At 41.8% G+C, this 20,291-nt stretch overlaps 1 protein-coding gene across 1 annotated transcript; it reads right to left on the reverse strand.

The window, feature by feature from the left end:
* Window positions 1-1,621: 1,621 nt before the first annotated feature.
* Window positions 1,622-19,062, reverse strand: pld5 (phospholipase D family member 5; the record flags this gene model as incomplete). Its single annotated transcript, XM_080463587.1, has 10 exons — window positions 18,898-19,062; window positions 10,426-10,562; window positions 10,130-10,313; window positions 9,859-9,967; window positions 9,542-9,669; window positions 6,099-6,296; window positions 5,385-5,536; window positions 3,986-4,151; window positions 3,813-3,903; window positions 1,622-1,887 (listed from the first exon to the last, which is right to left on the reverse strand). The coding sequence occupies exons 1-10, from the start codon at window positions 19,054-19,056 to the stop codon at window positions 1,622-1,624; spliced, it is 1,590 nt and encodes a 529-aa protein (XP_080319713.1). The 5' UTR covers window positions 19,057-19,062.
* Between the last annotated feature and the right edge of the window lie 1,229 nt (window positions 19,063-20,291).

Consider the following 20,291-nt stretch of genomic DNA (forward strand, 5'->3'; position numbering starts at 1 on the left):
GTTATAAATAACTGAAATTAAAATAAAAGTTACTATGTATAAAGATCTATGCTTCTAAAGCCTGAAAAATACAATAGAAATGTTTTCTCCCGTTGGATTTGTAGTTTTGAAACGCAACCGGAAAATCTCTGAATTTAATCTGTTACCATGGAGACGGAGCCCCAACCCCCCCCTTCATCATCATTATCATTATCTTCATCATCTTCTACACACACACACACACACACACACACACACACACACACACACACACACACACACACACACACACACACACACACACACACACACTAATAAACTAGTCAAACGTAGTTGATCAAGTTTCATGCAGGCTGGTGAAATTCAAAGTGTTATTGACACCAATAGAGAGAGAGAGAAAAGTTACAGGTAAACAGGTAAATCTGAAAATTAAAACTAAATACAGAATTATTTTCAACATGAATTAAGATACAGATAATGAAATGACAAACAACGTATACAGCAAATATTAAAACCCAGATTTTTAAATATATTCTTTTATATATATTATATAATACAATATTTCAGGACCTCTGACCAACTGAGTTCTGCAACTTCTGGTAAAGATACAACAGCACCATCATGTGGACAAATCTTGTAACAGACAACACTCGGTTGTCTCACCTGATTATTTTTACTAAATCTCACGTTTTAGTGATGTGTAATATGGGTAATATTTTTCCCAGTTGAAGGTTGTTTTAGGCTCAGCATTTGTGATTTAACAGTAAAAAAGACTGAAGCCTGAAACTGAGTCTTGAAGTAGCTTTAACGGCATCATTATTAATAAAGGTCAACGATCTTGTTCCTCCTCTCGTGTTGGTTTCATCACTTCAGAAGCAGCTTGTTAGTGATCCGCACAAAGAGAACATTTGAATAATGTCTGGGTTCGGCAGTCGACACTAATTGAATTATGTAAAACAAGAAGTAAATTAAGCATGCGATGGGCCAGAGCTATTAAAATCTCTCTTTTGGAGAAACATCTGACCTTGTTTGTCTGGAATCGGTGCACTCATGTAAATGAAGTAAACACAACGCCAGTGTAAGAAAAAAAAAAAGGACACTTTATAAAGACAGATGAAAAATCTGAATGCAATGATAAACAGATAAAATGTCCAAACTACTGCATAAGTCTGTGCGTGCCGTTCCACTGACGGACTTGATTACAACTGCAGGCAGTACATTGTGGCTTTTAAATAACAAAATGCTAAGTAATCTCAACAGCACTGCATTTCACAAAATATGAAAAAACAAACAAACATGTAAAGACAAAATAGTGCATTATCATTAAGTACTGAATGTAAACGGTCTTGGTGCGTTTAATGGGATTTATGCAGAGTTCACATACGGAGCATATTGCTACTTCAAGTATATAGTTTGTATTTGAGTATTGCTTTCGGTATCCATGCAGCAGTGCATGCTTATATAACAGTCAGTAGTTAATTAGGTAGACGATATTATTGTCAAAGCCATACTTTCTCTGTAAATCAATATCCATTGAAACAAAGTTTAAGTATGAAGGTCAACATTCTCATTTGAGTACATATTTGTAAATAGGAAGTATTCAGGCATACAAAGCTTTAGGTTATATTGAAATATTCTGTGCTTATACTATATTTAAAGGGTTATTCCATCTGTTTTTCTCCTTAGTGTCTGTATGATGCTTCAGATGTTGTACGTTTCTGTATCTTCCCTGCTGGTCCTTGTTTCCCTGGAGAGTCTTGGCGTAATGCGAACCCCAGTCTCTTTCAAAAGAAACTCTGAGCTGCTCCAGGATCGTCTCTCCTCCGTCTTCGGGCCTGTCCTTCATCCGGACCACCAGCCCGACTCCTGCATTGGACGAAAAGTCACTTCCCACCCAGTCGTGGTTTCCTGTGCGCACGCAGACAACAGATACAGTTAGAATTTCTAGAACAGTAGATTCAAGTTGCAGTGTTTAGAAAAAAAAAATTGCTAAATTTAGATCGATTATGATTACATAACTTTTACTCCAATCCTGCCGCCACTGACCGGATTTAACACGTGTACTTCTCATAACCATGACTCTGATGTCGTTATGAACATTCGAACGTTGAGCTTCGTACCTTTTCTACCAATCATTACAGTGACGCCAGGCCAGTCCAACAAACAAGATTCACAGATGTGTCACACATTAACATGAGTTTTTCAGAAAACACATTTGTCTTGGAAGAGGCAGGAACACTCACTCACATTTTCAACAATTCTACAGACATAAAATACAGAAAATATGAATATATATAAATATATCTTGTATTAATGCAATTAATAAAATTTGGGATGGCCTAGAATTTATGCAGATACAGGGAATGAGTCAGTTCATCAGCATGTTTTTAAGCTTTTTAACAGATTTTAAAATGGTATAATTGTAGTGAAGGAGAGATGAGGCATCAATACGAGAAGTTAAACCAGAGATGACATAGGTCAATGAAGAGAGAAAGGAGGACAAGCAGATAGTAACTTACTACTCAAGTGGTGAATATAGATTTGTGTCATTTTTGTTCATGTCTTTTGCACTGAACCAGTTTAGTCGCATATTTACAATCCTCGTCATGAAAGTGTTAATAAATAACAGAGTTGCAGGGTTTGTAGTGATTATCAACAGCAAACAAAATCTAGTTAGTCACATATGGTAGATTGGCAGGAATATTTTATTGGTCGTATTTAAAAAAAAAGGAAGATTAGATCAAAACAGTTTGTCATTTTGATGAAACCTTGAACTCAAATCGTTGCTGGTTGACGCTAAAAGAAAAAAGCAGAGCATCACAGTGAAATAGTGGCTCTTCTAACTAAATGTTGTTGATCTCAGGTATTTAAACTCATAGTTTCTTTTGTGTTTTGTTAAAGTATTAAAACATACGTATGACCAAGCCGGTTAACCAGGTTCTAGTTCTAGATGAATCTTATCTTGATAAAGGAGCACATGAATATGGATTAAATAAAGTAGCCTGAGTGCCTTTCTCCAGAGATACAGCCAATCATATTTAGGCTTATTAATCTAGCAAATACTTTATTACATTATAATACAGTGGTATTCTATACTGTGTTTCCAATATTTTACAGAATTTCAGTGAAATGTTAACTGATTAAGGGAATTTCTGATGTTATAAATGATGGATTGTGTGTCCTTTTATTCAGCTTAATAGTTTTCAACAGATTAGATTAGATTTAAACGACACCTCAGACTCTAAAACGGGTGTCAAACACTTTTTAGTTCAGGGTTTTTCTTTAGTGTGGCGCAGAGTATACGCAATGAAAATATCTATATTTTTGGGAGACCAAAACAATACTGCTGAAAATGACTAAAATCTTGACTAAAGCCAATTTTATTGAAAACTTCTGGTACAAATTACAGTGGAAAAAAAAAGAAGAAAATTAAATGAAATAACTTTTCCTATACCTGTTGCATTATGGGTGTTTTTACAAACTCACCCTGACAGTAACAAACGGTTTGAGCAAAAAGGTATCCAGCTGTCATGCCTTTGGCCCTTTTGGAGCCTCTTGTGGGACAGTTTTAGTCCACAGGCCTTATATTTGACAACTCTGCTCTAAAATATTAAAATATCTTTTAATCACATTTTTGGATGATTTTATTTAACTTCCAGGTTTTGTGTGCTCATTTAAGGAATCCTCTTGGCATAATAACAAACTAATATATAATTCCATTAGAAACACATTGACCAATATTTTTCATAATAACTGTAAAGCCCTGATGTCGAAAGAGACTTTCAAGAAGCTTATTTTAAAAAAAAAACATGCACAAAGCCCACTCTACCTACCGATGTAAGCGGCGCTGTCGGTCACCATGTACTTGTTGTGGTTGAGTCCCTGCTGGCTGTCATCTCTCTGCTCCTTGTGACTAAAAAACCTCTGTCAACAGAAGCAGTTCAGAAGCTGTTATTCAGAACGAGCTCACTGCAGATCCCGGGCGTTCCCTCCATCCTTCACTCACCACCTCCATGGAGCAGTTGAGGAACTGCACGCACAGCGACTTGAGGGAGTTGACAAAGTTGAAGGTGAGAGGGTGAGTCTTCCTCCAGAAGCTGATGAGCAGGCGGACTCTGATTCCTCGGAGCACCACGGCCTCTCTGATCACCTCGTCCAGAGGAGACCAGTACCTGTTCAGTATCAGTGGAGAACAGCAGGACTGACATTCTCTTGCTTCATCTGAAGAGGGAGATACACCCATCGGCCAGAATATTATGACCACTGATTCTCTGTTCACATTTGAATTCATCTGGAGCCACAAAACATGTTTAGCTTTAAAATGAGGATAACACAGCCCATAAAATGTTTCTATTCAGAAATTTCATCACTACAACAGAAAAAGACAGTTTACAAATTTTTCACTGATTTCAGCTTCTCTTTGGTTTGATATTTTTTAGCCATCTGATGTGTGCTTGAGTCTTATTGTTTTCACTTATGTCCAAAATAAAAATAAATGCATGAATGAAGCAGTTTTAGCTATTTTAGGAACTTTCACTTTTGTATTTCTTCCAGGAAATTTTGACACTTTTAGTAGTTTTGGAAAATGTTAGCATTTTTATTTACTTTAATGACTTTTGTTTTAACTTTTTTTTCTGGTTTTTAGCTGTTTTAACTGCTTTAAGCAGGAGACTAGAGTCCTTTTGACATTGATGATTTTGGTGTGCAAAATAAGCAGAAATGTTTATTTAAACATAATTTACTGCACTTTCTCACTTATGTGTCTAATAAGGGCTCACGTCACGTCACGTCACGTCACGTCACGTCGCGTCACGTCACGTCACGTCACGTCACGTCACGTCACGTCACGTCACGTCACGTCACGTCACGTCACGTCACGTCACGTCACGTCACGTCACGTCTCATTTAGTGGAAGCTTGAGGGAGCTCACATGACGGCCCTACTGTCACATGTTGCAGACCTGTTTGTTAGTGAGTTGGATCTATAAAATAGTCACTAAAGTATCTTCAACATTGATGTGTTAGAAGCGGGAGAAAGCCTTAAGAGCTTCAGAGTTTGAGCAGGCTTGACGACAACTGTGCAGATGTTTTTTGGATTTTCATGGAGTCTCCTGTTTTTCCGGCACGATGCTTCCTTGCTGTTTTAAAGCAGAAAAGGACTCTGAAATTATTTGAGAAACACAAGAACCGGTTTTAGACTCTGATTTGTCCTCGACACAGCACGGTCAATCTGGGGTATGGGCTGGAATAAAAAAATCCACTTTATGGAGGCTCCACTTATTAACTTCCAGGACTTCCAGGACTTCCAGGACCTGCTGGAAGCATGTGGACGCCTGATAAATGTCTTAAAAACTCATCACTAAAAGAGAAGAAATTAGGTTTGCACGTGTTGCGTCGTCCACACACCTTGTGACCGAGCTTCCTCTAAAAGTCCTGTGCACCAGAGGGAGGTAGTCTGTCACAGATATGAAGATGAATCTCTTTGCACCCTGGATGACTTGATAGATGGCGTCCACGTCTCGGGTGCGATCTTTGGCACAGAAGAGCTCTGGAGAGGTCTACAGAACGACCACACATCTGACACATTAGATCATTCAGTTTCAGTTCGATGGAGAAAAACTCAGAACCAATGCAAAATTTTTTTAAAAAATACAAGCAGTGGATAGTTTGGGACATTTTCTTAGAAGAGAGTCCGGAGCCTGAGAGCAGGTTGGAGCTGCCAGCAGTCTGCATCAGCACGGCTCCAGTAGTTCCAGCAGGATGATGAATCTCCTCAATGCAACTGATAAGCAGCTTGTCGCTTCGAGGGTTGCAAGATTCATTACTGTCAAATTAGGCTGAGCTACTGAGATCTTCAGAATCAACATGCTCCTCAGCGTGATATTAACATGATTAATCACCTCCTGCCCGTGTACGTTATTAGTTAGTGATGAAATTTTTATAAAGACATTCCCCATGTAGACCCAGAAGCTGTGATGCCCCCAAGTGAAATACAAACCTGTAAAACATTTATTACACACACGTAAACCCTAGCTTGTGTATTTCTTGACACTTTGTGCACTATTGATTTATGCGTGAACATGCACTAAATCCTGTAAAACAACAGAGGCGGGTCCTCACAGACACATAAGCGGAGGCCGGGGTGGCATTCAGCTGCAGCTCCAGGGCGCCGTTTCTCCCGTAGAGGGCTGTAACTCTCTTCGACCAGATGGAGGGGATGTAGTCCCGCTCGTGAAGCTGCCAGTAAAAGGAAAAGATTCTGTGGAGGTCCAGGGCCAGACAGCTGCAGTTGTACACCACCAGTCCCAGTTCTTTCCTCTGTGGGAGCGTTAGAGAGACACACGGCGCTGAAGAGGCGATGCAGCAGAAAAGTTTCAGCCCTAATTGTCGGTGTCATTACTGTGCGAGGATGCAGTGGACTAATTAGACTTAAAAAAAAAAAAAAAAGGGGACTGATTTCAGAATATCTGTGAGAATTGATGATCTCAGAGGAGTTTTGAGGCTGAACAAGGTGAAGCTTTGTTCTGAAGGAAATGAAAAACACATAAAAGTCTCTGGAGTGAAGCTGCTGCTACAGATCAGATGTGATGTATGCAGGTGTGATGAAGATGTTTTGGTGCAGAGATGTCAAACATACAACCCGAGGACCAAAACCGGCTGCTGGAGGCTTCGATCTGGACCGGGGGATGCATAATCTTACAATTTCAGGACATTAACTGCAATTTCTGCTGCTTCTAATTGGTCCACTGTCGGGGAGAAAAAGACACTAAGAAGGTGTTGTAGAAAACTCTTTTGTTTTTTCACTAAAACTGAGAGAAACCTGTTAGTATTCTTGTCTTTTACATGTTATTATCCCACCATTTTTCTCCTTCGGCTTCGCAAAGACCAAATCAGGCTTTGAGATTACTTTGACAACTTGCTATCATTTTTGCAAACTGACATCAGGTTTAAAAAAAACATCGGAGGCGAATGAGAACTTTATTTGTCCTCTGGATATTAAATTACAGCGCTGACCTGATGACACCTCTGGATCTACCCGTTCGGACCTGGCATTATCCGATCACATGCAGCGAGCCCTGATGCAGACTGTTTTATACTTTTCAGTATCACATGTTTCAGAATAACCACTTGAGATCAGTTTGTGTTACTACCTCTACGTCACTTCCACTAAATGGCTCGGCGCACAGTCATCCAGCTTGCGCTGGATAGAATCTTCTGATGAGGCCGCTATAAATGACACTCGCATTCTCTGATCTCATATTGCACGTGTCTCATTTCCTCGCTTCATGACCAAGCGGGGAGACTCATCCAGCCGGATGGCACCGTGTCTCTACAGGCCCCCAGATGTCCATGTTCTTTTCCATAGGTCCTTTAGGAAATTGGAAAGACTGTATACATCAGACTGGCACATTCTCCTAAACAAATAGATGGCGTGCACTGATGTATGACATATTTTCATGTGACGCTACTGTCCCAAGACGCATGTGCGATGCATGACTGTTCACACTACCAAGTCGCTGCGGCCTGAAGACCTCAGGAAATGGTTTGGGTGAAAGTGCTTCGGTGCCTGTTCACACTTTTCTTTAAAGGGGTTTTATTATGCAAAATTCACTTTCTAATGGTTTTCCAACAGTAATAATCATCCCCGTACCTGGAAAATCTGTCATCTCTCTCCCTGGCTTGTTTCATTTTTGAAAAGTGTGTTCTCCAACGAGCCAATCAGAAATCAAACCCTATATAGTGGCATTGGGGGTTTAGCCAATCCCAATCAAGGTGTGCTCTCCCTTTGAACCTCCCACAATTTGACAGCTCTGCTCTGGCACATGGCACCACGAGAGGAGGTACTGCCTCCTCTTCCCAAGATGGGCATGTGGGTGGAGCCAGTCCAGCTCACACAGACACAGCAGATTCTGAATGCAGCTCCTATGATCCAATATTCCAATGGATGACAATCAAGGAAAAGCTGGATGGGCAGGGTGGCATGGTAACATAATCTTTGTGGTTCCCACCCAAACATCATCAATTCTACGTTACATCACTGATTGTGTAAAGTAGTTATTCCTCATTTATATTGTAAAAATTAAATAAACCCTGAAATGATTGGAACATGAGTGATAGGATGACAATGGGACATCACAGGCGAAACACACGCGTATAGACAGTTACTGATCCACACACACACACATACAGTATATGTCTTATGGGACCCAAGACTGTGGGCAGCATAACTCGGTTGGTAGAGCGGTCGTCTCCCAATCGGAAGGTTGTAGGTTTAAATCCCATCCCTGCCTGCCTACATGCCAAAGTGTCCTTGGGCAAGGCACCTAATCCCAAACTGTCCCCATTGGAGTGACAGCGCCTTGCACGGCTGCGGCCTCCAATGGTGTGTGAATGGGTGAGTGTGATGAGCTATGTAAAGTGCTTTGGCGCTGTTGTCAGCGAAAAGGCGCTATATAAGTGAGTCCATTTATATTTAAGCGATGACTTTCATTCACTTCTGGAAGACTTACCCTAACTACCTCTTTTCTAACACTAACCATTAAATGCCGTCTTCAAGTCAAAATGATTTCCCAAAATGTCTGGCCTTAGCATGCAAGCTGGTTCCCGTTCCCATCAGTATAGAAACAACACACACATAGAGCTTTATTTCATCCGTCCAGTTGACTGGACATGAGCTTTCATTCATTTTCTCTAAACTGACAGCTAAATTAACCATAACTCGTATTCCCCAACCCAAACTGGAGTTGAACCGGGGATATTCTCAATGTGAATAAAGAACACTCACCCCTGCACCACCATGCAGCCAGAACACGTCACGCATTTTGTGTTTTAGTCTTATTTTGGGATAGATAAAACAAACTGCCATCCATGCACAACTATAAATGAAGAGAGAGCAGGAGAAAGCGCTTCTAAATATACCCCTCTTGCCTGGTCATTAACCACACTGCAGAAATGTGTTCAGTGTTTATTCTATTTTTGTGTGCATGCCCCAGAAGGAAACACACAGAGGTTCATATTGTGAATTTTCAGACATATTAAACTCCTCTGCCTATCAGTCTCTTCCTCCTGTCTTATGGACACACACGTTTGTGCATGTGTCCATTTCTTTGCATCCTCTGGCTCCTTTTTTATAATTACACTGAACAGTGGTTCTCCCTCCAGCCAACACTGCCGGAGCGTTAAAAGTGCCAGGTAATCACTTCAGGTTACAGGATGCTAATACTCCCCTCTATTGTGAATCACATACTAAATAAAAAGTGAAATGCCACTTTTCTTTGCGGACCGCCTCGGACAGCAATCTTAAATCATCCCTGATGCATATTAGGAGCCGCCGAAGTAACTGAACAGAAGAGTACAGTGGAGCTAATCTGTGTCTGTGTGATTTTCCAGCTCCCTGCGGGGTGCAAAGGTTATCGTTTAATTAAATTTGTGCAGGTTCCAACTTCTTTTTTTTTCTTAAAAGATGGAAAGCTACAGTAGACCTGACCTCACCTGACTGTTGAGGCTCATTTATCTCTGGGTTTTAACTCTGCACGCTCATGCTGCTGATGTTTTGGTGTTACCTTGGAGAGTGACCTCCAGTCCATGTCAGCGCTCCCGATGTAAATGTGCCTCCGGTCTACGATCCAGAACGAGGAATGCAGTCCTCCTCGGGTGAAAGCTGACATGTTAACGAAGCGAACGTCTGCTTCTGTATGAGAATAAAAAATGAGTATACAAACTTACAATGTGCATGTTTTGATGCTTGCCTGAAATACAACACTTAAGAGTAAAGAAATTTGTCCGAACTGCTGACGCTTAGAAAATACCAACTTGATTTGTTTTGCTACAGTGAGTAAATGAATTGCTTTCACAGAATAAAAGTCTGACAGCCACTCACGGTGCGCTGCCAAGTCCTTCAGTTCGGCAGAGTTTGTCAGACTGCTGGCAATCTTCAGTTTAACCCCACGAGATTTCAGGCCGAGCAGCCTCTGGAACAAAAGCTGACCCTGAGGAAGAGAGCAGCGTTTCTTAATGTCTCTGAAAAGGGCAACACTCGTATCTCGGCAGGACTGAGCTCATTAAAAGATTTACGTGAAAATAATTGCATTTCTCCCGCAGAGCACGTGGGACGTGCGTTCAACTTCCTGTTTCGCCAGATGATTCGCTACCTGTTTGGCAGTGCTGGGGATTATTTCCACGTCCCAGGAGTTTAAGTCCCACACAGGCGAGACCACCTCCACGGAGTGTTTGGCCCAGTCCAACAGCGTGTGAAAGCCAGCAGAGAGGGGAAGCCGGGGTTGGCCGTCCAGCGGGAGAGAGAGGTCGTCTGGGATGTTCTCCACAAGCACAATGCTGAAATCAAGACAATTCCAACAATTTATCTAATTAATCTTGTTTTTCCATTGCTGCAGTTTTTTGTTTTTTTTCTTTTGCATCATTTTGAGTTGAGTGTGACGTGACTCACTGGCAGTCGCTGCTGCAGTTTTCCTCTGTGATTCCATCCTCGTCGTCCCCCCAGATGTCCACCGATGAGAAGATCAGCGCCACCAGCACGGCAAAGCAGCAGAGAAGGGCGAAGACGGCAATGCACTTCTGCTGTGTCTGGAAGAAGATTCAAACACATAAAATAAAGTCAGGATCTCTTCGACTCCAGTTACATTGCAAAGTAACAATGTGCAGTAAACACGGTGACACTGTTGGTCTTGAGTGGTTCACAAAAAGGAATCTATCAGCTCTTAAATGCTAATGTCCTGAGTCAATAACATTGATTAGAGGTTAGGATTCGTGATCGATGCAACTGCTATGTCTCCATTCGACAGTGAAATCTCTTGATTTGACAACCAGTGTGCGGCAGGATTCAGAGCACTGGAGCAAAAAGACACCCAACTTCAAAAATCCTACTTTATTCCAGAGAGCTGAGGAGAAGTGAAGTGGAACAGTCTCCAGCCGAAGACAAATTGATGCACAGTAAAGCTCGGCCATAAAATGAAATATTGGAAAAGTCTGGTTTATGTTATATATTGCTCGCCCTGTTGTTCAAGTAATCCCCAGTGGAAGACGGATTTTATGAGCTCTGAGCCATTGTTTCATTCATGATAAACAATATCGAGGCATCATGTGCGTGGAGTTTATTCTAAACAGAGGTTTTCAATATGGCTGCCGCTGCGGTCAGGGGTGATAACACTGCAACCCTCATCCGGCCTGAGGAGTCTTGATTTCCTCAGTTTTAAAAGTGCATTTGGGCACTTCTGTTTTTGCTTACCACTGCAGTTTTTTCACCATCTCTTTCCCCCACCGCGCTTGTTTTGCTTTGTCGGTTTGTGAGCCGTCAACATCACATTACATATTCTCCTTTGTAGTGTTTGATCAGTCAGGTAAGTCACATCCCGCTGATGAGTTTGGGTCGAAAGATAACTCCCAGCTGCTGGTTTTAATTTAAAAGAAAAAAAAAAACCACACCGTTCAGCACAAAGTCCCCCCTGTGGGTGTTTGTTGACCCTGTCCCTGACTCCTCTCCACACTGTCTGTCTCAGGCAATGAGGCTGAAAGGCTGGTGCCAGCCTGATGCACCTCACGCTCCTCTGAGACCAGCGAGCTCTTCATTACTGTTAGCCCAGTCAAGGACCGCGCTGGACGGCCGTGGATGTGGACACGACTGCCAGGAAATGAAGCTTCATGATAAAGACTGGCAGTGCGAGACAGGTTGGTCACATTCTCAGTGACATAAAGCATTTCTTCCACGAAATGTGTGAAAACAATCTCATCTGGCTTATCAATTGATTTAAAAACAAAACCACAATAACTAGTTCAACCTTCATAAAACTAACAATTTTTATTTTATGATGGTAAAGTTATATTTTCTTCTCAGATATCAGGTATTTTGTAAAAAAAAAAGGAGAAAGCTGACTTATAAATACACCCATCAAAAGCAAGTATGAACAACAAATATCATACATATCAGGTAATTTTTATTACATAAGCCTTTAGCTTCTAGATCATAATTAATGAAACAAACTAAAACATGGAAGAATTGTGATGAATAGTAAAATAGTCATTTATTTGGAAAAAATGCAAACGAGCAAGTGACGGCTAAAATTTCTAAACATGGGAGTTCACAATATATTCACATACACATGCTTTGATTGTTCTTTTGAGTTTTATGTAATTTTAACTTGCTTTTATGCCACAATAATGTGCCAGATGTGACGAATTTATATAAATGTGATGAAGCCAAAAGCAAAAAAAAAAAAGAAGCTTTTTTTTGCCATCACTGTACAATAAAGTGATGAACAACATTTTTTAATGGCTAAATAACTAAGATAAAAGATTAAGATACAATATATATATTAAGATTAAACCTAAATAGCTGCTTGTCGGCTTACATGTATTTTAAAGGTCAATTCATTTAAATGATTTACACAAGTCGAAGAAAAGCCAAGAAGACTAACCGAAATCTAACAAAACTGTTAGAATATGATTATAGAATAGGTGTAAGAGCTCACCTTCAGAGGCTCCTGTGGAGCTGGTCCTGCCATTGGAGCTGCACCCCTTAAACTTCTCTGACAGGTGGGAAACAGCAGCTCACTCACACATCTTTATCCGTCTCACTCGTCCAGCCTCTTCGGTGTGTGTGTGTCTGTCTCTCTCCATCCTGCTGCTCCCTCTCTGTCCTCAGGGCTTTGTGTGAGGGTGTGTGTGTGCGTTTTGTGTGCACCTTAGCTCCTGGTCTCCACTGTGTCCTGACATGGTTCGCTCAGACGGTGTGTGTGTGTGTGTGTGTGTGTGTGTGTGTGTAAGCGGTGTGTGTGTTGCACACTCTGTTTCTAAGTGGAGGTGGTGAGAGAGACCAGCCCCTCTCCTTCGAATGGCCAATACAGAGCTGCGAGTCCTCCCTCCTCTTCTGTTTGCCATCGCATCTCTCTTTTTTTTTATCTTCCTTGAGAACAAAGCTCATCTGGCAGAAAGCATCCGGTCTCTGCCGACAGAGGGGGGTGACGCTGAAACATGCAATTACTGTGTGTGACAGCTGAAGCAAAAACTCTCAAATCGTTCTGGACTCGGCAGGTCAGACATGTCTGCCGCTGGTGTGTACACACACTCACTAACAAGCCTGCACACACACTCACTGTATAAAGATAATGAAATGGCTCTGAAGCTCAAATTAATGAGCTAAACTTGTGACATATGAGTAAGTCAGCACTGTTGTCTGCGTTTCCCCGTGCATTTTAAATCATTTTGATGAATGTGCTTTGCAGTGATGCACTATATTCCAGTGCATTTATTCATTCTCTTCTACTGTAAATGGTTCTGTCTCTTCTCACTGCTCCGAGTTACATTAAAGGACCTCGGTGGAAAAAGAAAAATGAATAAATGAAACATGCACACACTTTCTACACGCACCCTCGAATACAACAACCTTCCCTTCGCAGATAAACACAGCACTGCCTGATGACAGAAAACAACATATGCTGCTGACTGCAGGCAAGCTGCTGCTCTGTTTATGAGTCCAGCAGTGTGTGCAGAGGGAAGAGCAGCAAGGATAAGAAAGAGGCTATTCGGGGATGTTGTTCACTTCTGAGGCAGTACTGCTCAGAATATTCAAATACGTCTTTATTAAACAGGCTGGTGGCACTTGTATGTGTAGTACTCACTAAAATGTTATCACAGCCTTTGGGACATATTACCATGAAGATTGGCACAGAGATCAATGTAACACTTATTAAATAAAAAGGGGAATAACTTTCTTCTAAGTTCTGGTGGAGCTGGTCGATCCCACTGATCGTCTGGCCTCAATGAGGTCTTGTACACATTCCATAAAGCTATTCTAAAGGCTACACTGTATTATGTACTACACATGCACATTTCATTTTTTAACTTCTATTTTAAAATCTTATTGCACAATTTTTCTTGCCAATATTTTATTCTATAGTCTCTATTTTTCCTTCTGGGTGATATATGTCTACACCGAAGGAGGGCAAGAGGAGATTTTGATTCCACTGTGCGTCTTGTATGCACAGCAGAGTTGACAATAAAGCTCACTTTGATTGTGACTTATCTCCCATTCAATAGGTTGGTGGTTCTATCCTCTATGCTGATGAGCAAGACACTGATCTCCGAGCTGCACCCAGCAGAGGTTGAGGGGCCTCCGTTTTAGCAGTTGGCATCGTTTTCTGTATGAGAGACTTTAAAGTGCTCCGATAGTGTTTGAAGTGGTTTGGTGAAGGTGATGCAGAGCATGTCAGGTTTGAGTAGTAGAGCTGTTTGTGAGTTGCGAGCAGACAAACAAAGTCACAGCAGGTTTTCCCTACTGGGTTCGTCCACGATGGGTGCCCTCTGCACGTCACGCTGTCTGTGACAGGGAAACAAAACATGACAGAAGTGTTTGAGTCACTTCCCAGGAGAGCTGCGCGTTCCCGAGGCCGCACACGAGGGGTCAAGCAGACAACGGGAGGGACGAACGACCTGGTGGAACAGGGCGGAGCGCGACGCCACTGCTTCTCCAGCGATCACGTGCACAGGCTTTCACTGAATGTGTTGGTCGGCTAAGAGTCTGGTGGTAATGCCAGACCGATGTGGCTGTGAATATTTAAACAACGATACAGTCACTGATGATGCAACTTTGAATAGTTCAGTGTGAAATCTTTTCCTGTCAGTTTCTGTTGGCGAATTCCTTTATCTTCGTGTCTTTTAAAAAACACAACTGGGCCAGATCGATAAATTCATGTTAATGGTTGTCTGGAGTCATTCTCATCTGAAGTCAAAAACAGCTACTGTTTTCTAAAAGATTACACAAAGGCTCTGGTCTCCTCCCACAGGTGACTCACACAGTCATCTGGGATCCCCTTCAAATTCCTGTGACCATGCAAAGTAGAAGAGAAGATATGTGGTAACTTCAGGGGGCAGTTTTAAGTAAGAAAGTCTCTGTCCTTCATCCCTGCACTTGAGTCGATTTTTCATATCAGAAGATCAACACTTTACTTTTCTAATGACTTTTCATCTTTACTCATTTACTCATTTCGGCCAATACAGACATTTGAAGAAAAGATATCATTCTTCAAGCTGACATCCTCATACTGTTACCCAGACGGAAGCTGCAGAAAATGACAAATTCAAAATTGAAAGTCGACTTCCTATTTCAGAGATAAAAATTATTATTCTTTTAATCAATGTTCAGTTATGTTATTACATTAATTAGATGGCAACCTATATCTTGATTCAAAACTATGATGCAATTTGAATCATGATCATTATTAAATATTTGTTAATGATTATATCCACACATATTACAATAACAATAACTCATAATGTTCTGTATAATTATGGTCAAGTATGTGGAAACACACACACACATCACTGAGCATTATAGACTTTACCTTTTTACGCAATCCAATCATGACACCTAGATTATTTATGACCGACATAACGTCCGCACTATCCTTCCAGGATGACATTACATTACTCAACATGACATTTTGTTGCCATTTAGATCTGGATAAATTATGCTGACCTTCGCTCCCATGCAAACGCAACCCCACTGACTTCCCATGAAGGACACCTCATAGTGGGTGTTTCACCTTCACAACCAAAACTCCACAGCGGGGTCTTCATGCGTGTGCAGGACGGGGCGGTTTCTGACGTCACAGGGCGATACGTGGCGAGTGAAAGCTGACTGGGCGCAGCAGCACGGGAGGACGGCCGGGCCTGGTGCCAGAGGCGACTGTGGACAGTTTGCAGATAGAGATCCAGCAGTGACAAATGATCCTGTTAGGTCGTCTCGTTCCATCAGTATGAGGCTGTCCAGAGCCCAGAACAAGGTCCTGTAGCTCTCCAAAGCCTTGAGGCCACAAGATTTAAAAAAAAAAAAGATTTTTCAACGTATCACCGCCCATGCTTTTTCTGGTTTTTATAATTGAGCGCTGGCCGGGTTACAAATAAGAAATGATGAAAGTCTAAAAAACACACACTGATTTAAAAGAAAATCACCAAAAAGGGTAGTAATACAAGTGGAATTAATAGAAAAAGGTTTGCAACACTTTCTGAGGAAGGCTGTGGATGGAGGATTTCATGAAGGCTGACTCGACCCCGTCAGATTGGGAGAGTTGCTTTCAAATGCGCCTCAATGTTGTAATGATCATGTTGATCATGCATGATGATTTTCAAGCATCATTCATTCATTCATCATTTTCATTTTTGACATAACGGTGAAGTTCACATAGGCACTTTTTTTCAGATCATCAAAGAAAACCTACGAAGGACATTTTTAAGCTGAGCAGCAAAATGATGAAGATCCCCTCTGCGGCCGGTCAGGGGCGGTCATGAAAGGAAACTGTTGACATAAACATTTCACCAGCTGAGGTCACTGCAACGATGCAACTGTACATGCAAATGGGTGAAAAGTCCAAGTTAGTTTTCTGAGAGGTTGAGTTCAAGAAGCTTTCTTTGATAGTTGCCGTTAATTAGGCATTGCTACTGCAGGTGTCAAAGGTCACGCTGGCCCCAGTCGCTCCCTCCTGTTTCTCCCTCCCATCATTTTGGCGCACAGTTCTCCGAAACAAGCAACCAGTTTATTGTCTCAGTAGGCAAAAACCACCCTGCAATGACACGTAGATGATTCTAAAACCTTTTAAAGAAACTCTTTTTGTTGCAAGAACAATAATTAGATTTCCTGCAGTGAGGAGCAGCACTGCTGATGACACATCAAGTTAAACCATTGCTCGTATTACTTTTAGCAAAACTTTACCGGTGAGCTTATGTAGAGAGACAAAGGAGTTCAAGGTCTCAAAGAATAGCTCTTCAAAGTGTCAAGGCTCACAGTAATCGTTCTTATTTCTTATCAGCAGTTTTGTTCTCTGAAATATACATGCCAAGATGATAAATATGCCATTAAAATTCTGTTCAGACAGCAAAACAAAATGCCATAAAGAATGAATAAAGAACTATTGTGGTCGCTCTGACTTTTTACATCACTTCATTTCAAACTGAATGTCCTTATGATAGTGAGGCTGCGGAATGATACTGAAAGAGTCATATTTTTTCAGAGGTAACTAAAACTGGCTGTCATCTGCAGAGCAGTTTGAAAGAAACGCTATGTTTTCTAAGTAGGGATCCAACAGCAGAGGGCCCAATACTGAACCTTGTGGAACACCACAGAGGGAAGCGGTGGCTGACACACACTCGACAAGGCCGACACAGAAAGTTTGATCCGCATAGTCATATCTTAACCATTCCGGACTTCTGATCCCTCCCACTGCGGTGTCGTGTTCCACTGTGTCAAAAGCAGCTGTTAAATCCCGCCCAATCATCGTTTTTAAAGGTTTCGCTCTTGTGAACCTGTTTTGTCCCGCCGGCCACATGTTTCTCACCCCTGTTCAAAATGGTTCAAGGTTAAATATCTGAGTGTGCTTCAAGCTGAAAGGAAGGCACTGAGAAATGACACAACAGAAGTGTTCTGAATTGTTTCCTCCCCATTTCTCTCAGTTTTCATTGCATGTGACATTGAAAAAGTCAAATGAAGTAACTGTAACAAATTACAGTAATTTGGTGCTTGTAAGCAGGTATAAATATATTGAAGGAAAAGAAACCCTGTTTGTTCTGTTCTAATGATTAAAGATACTCAGTGATTCCAGAGGACCTAATTAGAGCTGACCTGAATCCTGTCTGGGAAGATTAGATATTGATTTTAAACTCACTTTCTACGGGAGGGAAGAGAGCAAATGATTCACCGGGTCGACGAGTTTTAAATGAGTCAGATTTATGAAAGCAGAAACTTGTTTCCAGACTTTTATTTACATTTACTTCTGTAGTCATCTCGGGTGGGTGGAGGGGTTGGGTTGAAGCCTGCCTTCACTCACTCAATCTGCTGGGATCAAGTCCAAGCTATAATGACGATGGACGGCTGCATCGTTTTATTTCATTCCAGAATCATATTTATCTTATTTTTGAGTGTTTTCCTTGATGAAAATGAGCCACAACACATTGGATTATTCAGAAATGAGGAAACTCCCGGGGCATGCACAGCAAAAAAATACACTGAGTTATTGTATTTTTCCTAAAAACGTCTTCAGAGAAAATGCCTGTGAGCAACAACCTGAAGCCAATCGGCCAGTTTCTAACACACACACACACACACACACACACACACACACACACACACACACACACACACACACACACACACACACACACACACACACACACACACACACACACACACACACACACACAAATAATTTAATGTATAAACAAACGCTCCAACTGTGATCAAGTCATTTTCTAAAAGATGAAACTCTTATTTATAATTCTGATGTTATTGGGTTAATTCATAAAATAATTCATTTCATCCCCGCCTGGCTCATCTCTTCTGTGGATAAAAGCATTTTGTGATTCATGTCAAGCAGAGGAATCAAGATTTGTTGGGTAAGGCAGTTTATCAGTTTTATACATAAACAACTCACTGTCCTGTTCAGTCAGACATCTCGGAAACAAAACGTCCCAGCCACGGTGACGTGTTAAACTCGCGCGTTCCTTTGAGGTGCTTGATTTCTATGTTTCTATGTGTGTTTACTGGGTGTGTTGCAGCAGTGAAGAAAGTAGCAATCAATTTTCATTGGAGGCGAGAGACCAGAGCTCAGTGTTAGGCTGATGCGCCACCGGCATGCAGAGCGAATGTGACTGAAACAAACGCCTCGTCTGAATTTACAGCAAACTCCAGGGCTGCTGATGTATAATTTCAAGTGACAAGTTTTACGACCCTCCTGCATAGTGTTTTTTTTTTTGTTTAAGATTAATGAAACATTTTGCATTCAGCTCCGGGTTCGTTTTCACATTCATTGTTTAAATGAGCTAAAAATCCATTCTAAGTTCAAGGCAATCCTTTTACTAATAATAAAAAAAGTACACCAGTTTTTTTAAATGTTGAAGAGGAGCAGTGGCTCACCCGTTCCAGCTTGTCTTTGCGCCGTAGGAAGATGGATGCGGAGTATCCCTGCTGCTGGACAGCGCTGTAGCTGCTGCTCCTCAGCTGGGACATGCAGGGCAGCGGTGCTGGTGGGGCCTCGTCCTGCCCCCTCGACCTTGGATCACTTGACAGCTCCATTGATGACCTGTGGATGTGCTGCTGCCTGCTGGGATGGAGGCACACACTCTTTACACACTTTACGCGCACACTCCCGCCTCTCGTCTGATCAGTCTTCCCCGACAGAAGCCACTCTTGGCCTGTTTGCCGTCTGAGCTTCAGTGTGTGTGCATCCAGACTTTTTCTGGCCAGAGCACCAACGCCTCCTCATTCTTTGGAGTGCTTTTGTGTGTGTGTATGTGTGTGTGTATGTAGCACAGTCTCTCTGGCGGCACTGGAGGGGCGGGCATTGGGCTGACAGGGTGGAGGTGCAACAGGAGCTGCTGTTTGGAGAAGACAGAGCACAGCAGGCACTGGAGCAGAGTAATCTAATTGAGAAAAAGAGTGAGGACTCTATCAGACATGAAGACACGTACAAGCTCTCTCTCTCTCTCTCTGATACACACACACACACCATTACTTGAAATCAAATTTCATCCATTTACACCTCACATACAGAATACTGATGCTGGCCGAGACATCTCGAAGAGCTGTGGCCTCACCTCAGGAAACCTTTCATGCAGGTCGTGAAAGGCGCCATATGTGCGCTGGGAAGTTGGCACACACCCTTTCTTCCTCTCCCAGGGACATTACACCTACTTGCACTCACTTACACTACGTATCCTTTCCGTTTCAAACAAATGGCACGTGGACTAGAACCAGCCCGCCGGAGGGTCAAATCCAGCCCACAGAAAGACCTTGCACATTGTCCAAATAGTGTAAAACCACATCAACTGAAATTTTTCAAATCACTGCGAAGAATAATTGTAACAAAGCAGTGAAATCTGGTTCCATCTATCATAAAACAGCATTAACATTGTAGAAAGAGGCTGCAGAAACAAGCAAAAGCTTGACACAAACGTTTAGACAGAAACATTCTGGCACTTGGCAGATTACACAGCAGAAGACGTCAGGGTGTTGGCTAATTGATTTGCCCACACAATGAAAAAGCACCGTCTCATATTCAGAATTTCCTGTAGCCTGATTTGTAGCTCAAGCCCCGTTTACATGACAACGTTTCAAGTGAAAACACATCGTTTTCGCGTTTCTATTTCAGAAATAGTCACATTAAGGCCACCTTTACACGACAACGAAGACGAGAGTAACAGTAAAACTTTCTTCACTGTTGGCGGGTCTGTTTACTCGACACCAGTGTTTGGATCCACTGCAGCCATCGCGTTTTCATACCAGCTCCAAAGGCAGAGCTATTCTTTTAC

Source organism: Lipophrys pholis (genome assembly GCF_963383615.2).
Source record: "Lipophrys pholis genome assembly, chromosome: 5".
Taxonomy (NCBI): Eukaryota; Metazoa; Chordata; class Actinopteri; order Blenniiformes; family Blenniidae; genus Lipophrys; species Lipophrys pholis.